This window comes from Zonotrichia leucophrys, chromosome 4 (genome assembly GCF_028769735.1).
Source record: "Zonotrichia leucophrys gambelii isolate GWCS_2022_RI chromosome 4, RI_Zleu_2.0, whole genome shotgun sequence".
NCBI lineage: Eukaryota > Metazoa > Chordata > Aves > Passeriformes > Passerellidae > Zonotrichia > Zonotrichia leucophrys.
In genome coordinates, this window is record NC_088173.1 from 24375374 (window position 1) to 24387421 (window position 12048).

General features: G+C 37.9%; 1 protein-coding gene across 2 annotated transcripts in view; it reads right to left on the reverse strand.

Annotated features, from left to right (window-relative positions):
• Positions 1 to 12048, reverse strand: part of TMEM131L (transmembrane 131 like) — a 78042-nt gene that overhangs the window by 11070 nt on the left and 54924 nt on the right. For both annotated transcript variants that reach the window (XM_064710820.1, XM_064710819.1), the window contains exons 19-27: positions 10875 to 10947; positions 8685 to 8827; positions 7920 to 8062; positions 7410 to 7596; positions 6146 to 6331; positions 5110 to 5259; positions 3957 to 4570; positions 1694 to 1848; positions 297 to 421 (exon numbers count right to left, since the gene is read on the reverse strand). In XM_064710820.1, coding sequence (XP_064566890.1) covers positions 297 to 421; positions 1694 to 1848; positions 3957 to 4570; positions 5110 to 5259; positions 6146 to 6331; positions 7410 to 7596; positions 7920 to 8062; positions 8685 to 8827; positions 10875 to 10947 — 1776 coding nt within the window. The remainder of the gene's footprint in view (positions 1 to 296; positions 422 to 1693; positions 1849 to 3956; positions 4571 to 5109; positions 5260 to 6145; positions 6332 to 7409; positions 7597 to 7919; positions 8063 to 8684; positions 8828 to 10874; positions 10948 to 12048) is intronic.

The window sequence follows — 12048 nt, forward strand, 5'->3', positions numbered from 1 at the left end:
AGCTAACCATCCAAACTTCAGAGACAGCACATTCCAGACTCTAACAGAGAGCTACCACTGCTATGCAGAATGGGCTGCATCTATCTACATGCAGATTTACACATGGAATATTTTAAAATTTTTTGTTTTGCTGGTGATATTTAGTAGTGCACATTCCTAAAAGTAAATGCTCAGGACAGGATTAATGTGTGTTTACTTAAATAGATAAAGTAATCCTGCCTAATGTATTATGCAAAATCTGCAGAAACATTACAGCAACTCTGGGTTTCTTCATGATTTGGTGAGGCAATACATACCTTGTGGATATATTTACATTCTTCTTCTTATTTTTCCTAGATGTTCTATTTCTATTCCAATTCATATTTGGTACATTTCCTTCCTTTTTATCCTGAGGCTTCTTCTTTCTATATGCATCTTCTTGCTAAAGGCAAAAATACAAGCTGAGACATTGTAAAATGAACTTAACTTAGTCAATGAACTCCACTGGATTTTTCTAGCTAAGTTTCTCTGGACAGAATGGCCTGACCCAAATGCATAGTTACTTCATGATTTAGTAGCTTTCCACAGCACATCCTCTTTCCAGCACCATCACTTTAACCAGCCTTTCCAAGACTCTGTCCATCAAGACAGCAAGAGATGATGAGATAGGAATTTCTGAATTCCCAAACTTAGCATTTTCCCTTTCACAGCATCTAGCTCTGACTTTCAGGGAAATAAAAAAATGGAGGGAGAAAAAGTAAAGCAGTCAATAAAATTCCCAATGTGCTAAAAACAAAAAACATCTGCCAGATTTATGATCAGCTGGTGTGCAAGTTCAGCAGCAATAAATCCTCCCTTTCCTCAGCAACTGGGGGCAGTGGGGGAAGGCATTCATTTGAATTACAGCTGAGGAAATTATGGAGTAAGTTACCAGCAAATACTAGTCATTTCAAGAAATGCAAGAAACAAACTGAGCACCATCAGCCACATGGGCAAAGAAGTTTGTAACAACAATTCCCAAAGCAAGACAAGACCATGTCTTTTCTCACATATTCTCCAAGCAATGTAAGCAATTCTTCCTTACACCTTTTTGCCATGGGATTTATATCCAGTACACAGAATATAAACATAATCCAGATTCTCAGGTTCACTAATTGCCTGATAAAGTTCTTTTAGTGTTTTATGCTGCCTGCAACAAAGGTACAGTCTTGATGTGTTATCATACTCAGAAACTAGGGGTGAAGAACGATTCTTCTCAGCAACTGCATAATCTGCTAAAGGGCTTCTGCCTGCTGTACTCCCAAATGCAAGTTTCTGATGCAAAGCCCTGGGTTTGGAGATCAGGTCTGCAAGTGAAGGCCAACATGCCCACTTCCCCTGCAGAGAATGTTCCCACATCATTAGTGTGGCTGACAGCTGGCATTAGATTCCAGTATGCTTGTGCCTGCTCTAACAGTAACAATCTCTGGCTGTAATATGGCTGTTTTGATTTTTACCCAAGCTGTTCACCATTCCACAAAGCAGCATGAATACACAATGGATGTGGGACAGCACATTGCACTCTTCCTCATTCATCTGATTTACAGCATTTCAGGTCTGTGACTCTACAAAATAGTCCCTACATACACATACATATCTATAGGTATATATATATGTACATAAACTATAAAAAGAGAATTTCAAATTTGAAAAGGAGAAAGATCACAATACCAACCTCAGAAGAAGTAATCTCCTCTTTTCCACAGCATGGAGTCTCTTCCTTGGGTCCCTTACTAATCTTTTTCTCTGTGGAAGGCTTTAGGTTGATCTGCTTTTTTGAAGTCTCGCAGTTTTCTGTTTCATTCCTGAGAGGCACTTGCTGGCTATTCCCTACAATTAAACAATAACAACTGTTTGCATGGGAAGAGAAGGGACTCTCGGTCATAACCACATACCTTTCTTTAAAAACAGCCTTGTATTGCTTTCCAAAACACAGGAGACTAATGTCTAGGCTGATGATACTGGAAAATTTTAAAACCAAAAGCTAATACAATGTAAAAATTGTATTAGCAGCTGCAAAAAGTAGCTTTGTGCTGGTTCATGGTCATGAGCACACCACTCCCAGTGCACACAAAGATTACACAAGTTCTGCTCATCTCATCTGAATTTGAGCTACTTGGTAGAATTTGAAGCTAGAGAACACTGGGTTAAAAAACAAAGAGGAAAAAACCCCTGCAAGCTGACTAGGGAGAAAGGACAGCCTTTACTTGGTGCTTGACACCTCAGAAGTGTCCTCTGCATTCACTGTGAAGACAAAGGGAAGTCATCCTTTCTTTAGCATGGGTTCCACACTAAAAGTTCTTTTACCTGAGAGGCTTATGAGGAAGAAGAATTATTTTGATCTAAGAGTCCAAAAGATGAAAGATTCAAGAGGAAGCCTGCCTCAACAACTAGCTCAGCTGAGTCACATTGCTCTGCCTGGGCCAGGACAGGACAGAATTCACTTTGCCTCTGATTGGTTCCAGGTATCTCAGAGACCTGCCCTACATCCACAGTGGTCTGCTACCAAGGCTTTCAGCTGCTCTGTGTAAGAAATGTCATCATTTACTGAACTGAAGTGGCCTTCTCAACAGGGAAAAGCACACCCAAATGTTTTTACAGTTTCCTACCAACCAACCACAACACCCCAGCTCTGAGTCAGATACCAGCTCCCCTCTGGAGCACATGAGAATGAAACACCAGGCGAGGGAGAGTGCCAGAGCTCTAAAGAATGCTCTGCTGCTCTCCAGCATACAAACATGTGAGTACCTGAGGTTCTGAACTCCCTGTTTGCACAAAACCAGTTCTGTAATGATAATCAAAGTACAAACACTGCAACATGGTACTTTTTAGACTTAACACATCCTACTAAATGTCTTGAAACACAGAAATATTACATGCCTGATAGTGCAGAAAGCCACAACTGCTAATAGACAACAAGAGAGATTACCTTTAGTGCTTTACTACTGAATATAATGAATTATCTCCTAATTCAAAGCAAAGAATAAGCAACAATGCATTTTAGGAGCATATGACGAATACCTCAAAATACTCATATTCAAAATATATCTCAAAATACCTTGTAAGAATGAGTGAAAATATCTTGCCTTCACCTGAGCTTGCACGCTTGTATCTGTTATAGCTCACAGGTAACAACACAAGAAGCAACAAGCCCATGGTAGCAACTAAATAAGACAGCAGGGCCTGAAATCCCTCTCTGATGGCTCACTCCCTAAATAAACTGCCACAGTTACAGCAAATGCCAGTTTTCACCATTCAATTACTTTGCCAAGTGCCTCAGTAAAGCCAAGCTTCCAGAGGATACATTCTCCTGTCCTGCTTTTGATTTCTCCCAGGTGTACTTCTGCTGTTCTTAAAATTTTGAATTGTGAAGCTAAGAGGTAAGACTTCCCAGGCAGCCTAGCCTCACAATTTCAAAAAAAGAAAAACAAGATAAAAAAAATACAGCTATGCAATTACTGTGGAAAACACTGATTTGCAGATTCTTACACAATAAAAGTTCACACTACCCTGATAAGGTTTTCCTTATTTTGGGTGGTTTTATCGGAGGAGTTCTGAATATCTGTTTCTGACTGTGCTTGCTTGGTGATTCAACCACCATATTTTCAGTGGACCTGAAAATAGCAAACTGGGATCCTTCCGAATATCTGACAAGGGCAATTTGTGTCTTATAAGCAGATCTATGACATCAATTAGTTTAGCAGTTTAAATGCTACAGCAACAAGCTTGAAATTTGTAAACCAAGCAAATTTATGATTTATAAAACAACTTTAAATGTAAGCTGCTTCCTTGGGAATGTAAACAGACAAATCACAGTGAACACATAAGAAACACCACAATTTCCTTGTCCTACGCAAAAGACAAAATCCTGATCACAGTGAACTCATCAGAAGATTTCACTTAGTAATTTAGACTGATAGAATTTGAGAAAAAATTACCGCTAGTTTTCCTTATTTCTTGCAGTTCTGGCTGTTGTTGAGGTGAATTTCTGGGCAAGTGACTTTCAGGTAGCTTCTTGGACATCTTCACAGAACAGAACTCCTGTTCTTTGTGCTCAGCTAGATTTTCTGAAGTTTTAAGGTTAGTTTCCTTAGGAAACATACATGTTTGAAGATCTTCCTTCAGATCACACTCTGAAGAAGTATTTTTAACGAGAACTGTATTTTTCAGTGCACTTTCTTCTTTACCCAGAAAGTCTTCTGGAAGAGTTAAATTCTTGTTGACGTTTATGCCATTTGCATATTTCAGAGTTACCCAGTTCTCACTGACAACATCAGTGCAAATGTCCTCTTTTGGTGCTGAGGTTTGGTTCTCTGCAATCTGATTCTGTTTCTCATCAGCAGCTGCAATGGCACTGCCAGCTGCTGTGTTTGGTTTCTGCTTACTGTAGTAAACTGAACATTTGTGTTTCTTCTGAGAGTGGCTGTAGGTCGCAGGACTTCTCTTTGCCGCACTCTGACTTCGGCTGGAAGAAGTGCCTACAGACAGGAAGCCCTTCCCTTTACCTTTATCTGAGGAACTATAGGAATCCATAAATGTCTTGCAGCTTCCCCTTGAGGGAAAAAAAAAAAAAGGTATTTGTTTTTCTTTACAAAGCAATCATGAATTGTTTTATGAGATATTGTTGTAAGAAAATAAATGGGGGCATATTCACAAGCCATGAAATTGCTTTAGGTCTTTAATTTACCATACCAGCTAAGCACATTCTGATTTCAGTGAGAATTGAGCAACACTCTAAGTATTTGCTCAGACTTCCAACACACTTACATGCTTCAATGAGTAAATGCCTGACTGACGACTCAAGAGGGTCAGATTGAGAACCATCAATGCATTTTCCATTCTCTCCATGGCTGTCAACCTGGGGTATCCTTTACTTTCATCACACAATTTTTACCTTATGTATTACTTGCAATATTCAAGATTAATAAACCCCTGAGTTCCTCCATTCCTCCTGGTTTGAGGTGGAAGTTCTCTAAAAAAGGCCGCTTGGAACACTTTAAACCAGCACACAGCAATATCAGTGAGGGTCAGACAGAAAGCACCACTCCACAATAAACACAGTAGAAAAGAAGAAAAAAAAAGTATTTTTACTTGTAGGAATCAGAGCTGATTACGTCAACAGAGTTGCTGTTCTGCTGTGGTGAAGCACTAGGATTTGGCCTCTGTCTTGATTTCATGAACTCTGCTAGAATATACTGGGCTTGCTGGAAGGCTATCAGAATCACTCCAAGCAGGGACAAACTGCCAAAGAAAACAATAGTTACTGGTATCTACAACTTTCAAGAATATTCAGTGAAAAGGTTAAAAAGCTTCTAACAAGATACACTTCTCAAGTATTTTTTTGGTAAATTCTACATAAAAAGACATACAAACTCAAAACACAGCCTTAAAAATGATAGTTGTAATAGTATTTTCTTTTCCTTTTTTTCCTTATAGGCCTTACTAGTCATTAGCTCGATAAAATAACTCACTCATGAACTTAAAAAAAAAAAAAATAGAACAAAGAAAAAGCTCATTCTAAAAGAGATAATCCTTGAAAGTAATTCAGAAGTAACTGTGTTGTAGTCTTACACCATATCATATTATGATGCATGACATCATATCATAATATGACCTATCAGCCCACTGTTCATTTATGATAGACATCATCATTATTTAGGTATTTATTAAATACTGTTTCTTTCTTTTCCTAGAGAAAATGCTGGCATAAAATGAGCTACAAATGCCATCATACTTCTGAACTAAAAATTTAGATGCAAAATATCCTCTCTCTCCACGGTGTACTAATTGCATCAAACATATATGGATCAAAACAAAAATCTTTCTAATTCATCAAACCACCATCTCAATCATGTAGTGTAAATTTTGTTAGCAGGAAAACAGAATGAAAAAATCCTGTTTTTTCAGATCCCTGTAATCTTCTGTTGCATCTAGAAGCAGGCAAAGTGGTCACTGCTGTTACTTCATTTGTGTTCCGACTGTTTCCAGAGTCCAAACCACACAAGCAGCAGCACAGTGTGCAGGGGGATCTCAGTCAGGGATGCATCAGCCCATGTGTGTTATCACCACGGCATTCACATGCACTGCATCTTGTAGGAGCTCTGGGGTGCTGTGAGGAAAGCCCTACCTTACAAAGAGGACAGTGAGCCTCCAGAAAGACTCTTCCCAGCTGGGCCCTGGCACCACATCCGCACACAGCGGTAGCAGATGGTGAGGGAGAGTCACGTTGAGCGTGAAGTGGAACTCCAGATCAGCAGCAGTCACCAGCGTGAGCTCACGAATTACCCATGAAGATGTAAAGTCAGGAGTGAATCTGTCAGGAAAAACAGAGGTGGTGTTACTTTATTGTTTGGCTGAATTTTACTTTCTGAAGTCACACTGATAACAAAAATACAAACAATACGATGAAGACAACAGGAACAACAATAATAATAAGAAAAATAATTTAATAAAATTTACCAATAATTTAATAGCATTCTTAAAATTACTAAAATATTGTCTCATTATTACTATGAATTATCCATTTATTAATCCAGTAATAACTGTTTAGCTATATGAAATAATATTATTTAATAATTTTTTTTAAGTACACTTAAATTAAGTGTCCACTATCTGCTTAAACTGTGCAGGTGGCATTAGGTCATCTTAAAGTAGCAAAATATGTGGCTTTATTGTGACTTTTCACAATACTCTTGTTACTGTGACATGTTTTCCTTTTATCAAGGCAATACACATAATCAACTCAGGTTAATCAACAAAAGCACAGCTGCCCAGCATACAGCCAGCATGATTTCAGAAAGGGCCAGGTACTAGGGTGCAAAGCTGGAAAGATACAGAAAGCAGAAGAAACACCAGATTTGTCTCTTCTACTTCCCTGACCCATCTCAGTATTCTACTTGATTGCTAGAAGGTATAACTTGCCTTTCTAATCAGTAGAGGTGAAATCTGTTGTATGGGAAACCACAATTACTTTACTACAGTAATATTACTTTTGCTTAAGTCACAGTAGTATCTTTCACTCAAGGATAGTTTAAGAAGAATCAGTTTTAGACTATGTGCAATGTTGGGAAAACATGACTAGATTGTGGTCAGGCTACTTGGAACAAGCTTAGAGAATAACAAGCAAATAAAAAATTGTGGCAACTGTTTTGTTTTAATTTATTACTTCATAATGCACTGATAAAAGCATGTATGCTGCTTTTTAAAAATAATGGGTCATATAAAGGACCAGTATTATATAATCCATTCGTTAGTGTTATCCTGAGGGAAATGCTTACTAAATTTCTATTCAAAATTTTGTGTGTGGTATGCCATTGGAGTGTCTGTTTCTGAAATTAATTATTTCAAATTTCCACTTCAGTTATTTTGTCAACAAATTTGTCAGTGCTTACACAATGCTGATTTCTCGTGATGAGTTTTGAGCTAGGAAAAATTCCCGACAGTCTAACACTTCAAATCCATATCCTTGGCAACTGTAACCATTGATTTTCATTGATGAAATTGTTATAGGAAGAGGCCCAATATTCTCTACTTTGAAGTTCTTCGTAATGGATAGAATTTGCTTGCTGTCTTTCAGTTCTTAAAGGAAAAAAGAGAGCAATTAGTTTACAGTGCATGAAATTATTTTCTTACATTCATAAATAAATTGCTATTTTTACTTACATTGAATAAAAAAACCCCATAAGTGACCAAGATCTAATACAGACTGTTCTGCAGTAGTGTATTTCTAAAACTTTTAACTATTTTCAGTCAGAGTTTTGACAAAACAGAATCTACACTTCTCACGGCCAAACTCTTCAGCTTTGACCATTCTGTTTCTGTAACATGAATGTTCTGTATGAGTTCCAGTGCAGAGCAAAGCAGGCAGCTGCACAAGCAGAGACCTGTGTCTCCTTACTCACGTCGTCTGCAGTCCATTAGTGTCGCTTCTGGCACCTTAAACCGAAGGGATCCTCCTGCACCTGGGAGTCTTCCCCCCACTTTAAGCAATTCTTTGGCTCCAAAGCCTTCTACATTGACCACATCCAGAACAGTTAAGTTGTTTCTGCCATAAAATAAAAATCAAGCAGTCAGCCACTAAAGCACAAATTAAGTTTGCAAAGTCATGGCTTTGCTCTCTAGGTGCCAAACCAAGATAACATTGTGTTGGAACAGAATCAGGGGCAAAACCTAGACAGTTTTCTCCTAAACAGAGACAGGATCACTCCAGAACCAGCCCCTAGTGAATTTCAGACAGTGAAGGGGCAAGTTTAGTGACCAGTGCCACTAGAAAACAACTGTGTCACCTAGTGAAAATGGTTGCTTCTTCAATTAATAAACTCCCTTTTCCTACAAAGGTAACCAAAGTTTGGCTGCCTAAAAGACTCACTGGATCCATAACTGCTATCATTATTCAGTCAAGCTGAAAACAGCAAAGCCATACAATGTGTTTCTCTCTTAACTCAAAACTGCCTCAGTACAGTCACATGCATTTTATAACCCTCTGACAACATATCAAGAAAATTAATGACTGAGACATAAGGCACAAACACACTCTAAGCAATTTTTATTAAACCAGAGATATTCTGACTTTCAAATTTTGAGCATTTGTCTATGTGCCAGGACTTTGCAAATTCATTTTTATATTGAGCTGCTTGATTCTCGCTCACAACTAAAATTTGGCTTACCTGATTAAAATAAGGGAAGCCACTCTTTTGTAGTCAAGAGGTGTAAAAATTACACCAACTTTTCTGGTTTCCAGTGGCTGTAAACTTAAACAAAGCATCTCAGAACTGCATTTCTTGCTGATGAGGTCCTCTTGATGTGCATTCTGTTAAACAAAAAATGCATTTCTTACTCACAGAAAATATCTGTGTTTAAAGATGTCAATAAAGAAAGCACTGTATCACCACTTAGCACCACACAGAATATTTCTGGCAAGGTGCAGAAACTGCTAACTAAATCGTTATATCCAAGTCTTTCCTTCTGACAACATAAAACATCAGATAAGATTGTTTATTTGAGCAAAAGTTCATATTACTGCACTTATTATTATGAGGAACGTATTACTTCATTATTTAAAACAGCTTTTATTTCCTCAGATGGAAAAGAAATTATACAGTGTCTTGCATATTCAAGAAATCCTGAAACACTTCACAACACAAGAACTGAAGTGTATTGATTGCACAGGGAAATGTGGCAACCATTATACCCTCAGTGCATGACTTACAACTTGATTGAAGTGAGAAAGGGACTTCTGGTAAATATGCTGATAATTTGAGTCACTGGAAGGAAGCCAAAGAGAATTCTCAACTATATTAATTGAAAACCAGAACTACCAGAAGTTCACTTAGTCTGGAAATAATGTAAATTTTCTTAATACTGTTGTTTATTCTTTCTGCCTTTGAAAAATGAAAATAGTCCTATAACTTGCTCTTCCAGGTCCCCTCTTAGAAAGGGGTGATCAGATACCTATAGCAGTCAAAAAAACCATAATGATTGCAAAATGGGCTCTCACTTGGTTGTTTCTCAGTTTATGGGTGTTGTACTAACAGCTTTTCTATCTTTTTCAGTTCAAAATGTTTTTATTCTTTGTCTATTTTATGAAAAATAATTCACAAAAACTATCAGAACCTGCATTTAATAATCAGTATTTATTAAAAGCAAGCCATGTATGGTGTTTGCAAACTTCCCCATGTTACTCCCTACAAAGATGAGCCTAACAATTCACTGCATATAAACTGACTAGGAAAATGACGTCAAATGCAAAAATTTAAATATTAGCAACTATTTATTTGGTTAACAACGCAAGATCTGTCTTACATGTGCTGAAAATCTACCTAACCATGCATGTTCCCCCTAGCTCTTCAAACCTAATGAAAACCATGTATTGCACACACTGATGTGAAGATCCACAGCTATTTTTCCATTTGGCCAAGAGTACGGTGTGTGGGACTGTGGAAGCTCACTCCTCCCCCTACACTACCGTCCCTTTTTCAGAGTGTGCCTACAGGCTAGGATTTATAAACTGCTGTCTCCTCTCTTTTACAACAACTCTTACAACTGTTGCCAGAAAGGAAAGGTCAGCTTTGATTAGTGCAGCAAACATACTCTTTTCCTTTTACAAGGTACAAATATTTCATTAAGATCTTAAAGCATATGTGCAGAAACCTGTATCTATACAGGACATTAAAGATGAAGCTGCAGTATGCCCAAACAGCAAGGAAAATACATTAATTCTGGCTTTTTGTACAAACCAGAAGTCTTAAGAAGAGATCCTCTGGGTATTCTGGATAGTACTCTGGTCACCAGAATATGCCAGCATCCCTGATACAGCATTTTCTCTGTCATCCATGACACAACATCTCAGGGTTTAAGCACAGCTCAGCACTGGTGTGCCATGGTCAAGTGCTACCCACACTCATTCAAAAATGAGGCAATGGGAACCAGAGAGAACCATGACACTCCAAACCCGAATCCAGAAGTTGCAATGGCATGAAGCTGATATGTAGAAATCCCAGCTCCTCCTCCCATGAACTACCTGACACTACTTCCCTGTTCTGAGAAGAGAACCAGCCCGCTCCTGACATCACTGACTCCACAGCCTGACACTTCATGGTCAGCCTGGAGCCAAGGGTGAAGCCCCAACAGCACATCCACACACTTGCAGGCATGCATGCACTTCGCCCCTACAGCTGTACTCAAAACTGACCCAAATCCTGAAAATAATTAACTACTAAGATACAAACCTGATGAAGAATCAAGAAAACAATGTGAAACTGCTTTAAATTGCTCTTGGGAAGAACCCAGAAGTAACACAGCTAGAAAAATCCTTCTCTAGTGTGTCAGACCACTTCTACCAAAATTAGCCATCTTACCCTGTGAGAACATTCATCCATTAGCCTGAATTCGGTGGTTGTGAAGTTGATAGCTTGCACATTTATCCCGAACCTAAATAAACCAAAACAAAAAGTTAAGCATTTGAAACCCAGCCTGTCAGAACTGCTTTGACTTATTTTTACATGCTGACATCTATTCTTAAATAGAGACTACTTTTACAATTGCATTTTGGCAGTGTGAAATATGGTGGAAATGTGGGTCTGCATTTCAAAAGAATACGCTGCAAATCAGTTTTATGTGGATTCACATATTTGGAAAACAGACAAATGGCTGGGCATTTTAGGTCTGCCAGTGTAGAATATTGTAAAAGATAACAGTCAAGAAATAGAATTTCTAAGCCACACAAACACAAATTCCCTGAAACTCTTTCTGCTCACATAACTGTTAAGAAATAATCATTATTAAATCTCATATGATTTATTCAAAAATCCCTCTTTCTGTTCATGATTTGTTTGGGACAAATTCCTATTTTCCATCACATGATGCGCAAATCAAATTCACTTGAAACAATTGATTTGTTTGTCCAAATGCAAATTATAAGCATTTGACATCAAGTATTAAAAACCAACATAAGAAAACCAACACATAAAATGTAGATTATAGACGAATGGACCTCCAGCCACTGAATGAAAACTCACTTGTCATAACTATCTATGACATTAGGTTAAAAAGAACCAGTTAATGGATGTGATTTCTGGTGAAGTTAGAAGATCTGCAGAAACACAAGTGTGCAAATGCAGAGAAAATGTAATTGCAAACCACTAGAAAGAGTCTATGTGGAAATAATATTTAGTATGCAAACAGATGGAGTTATTAATGTGCATATATATATACACAGACATATATATGCACATGCATATACCTATGTAAAGGAATGAGGTTAAGGAAGCAATTACACAGGGATTGGGACCCCAAATAAGCAAGATACACCTAAGCACAGGAGTAATCCCACTGTCTCTAACCACACACACACCTACCAACTATAACATTTTTTCAAAGATAAGTGTGACAGGGCTTATTTTGGTGAGCTTCAGTTCACTCACCAGGTTCCTTTATTATTAGTCTAACTCTCCTCTATATTTCTCATTAGATCATCATCTCAAATCTAAAACAGAAGGGCTAAAACAATGCAGAAACATTTACTTAGCTGAC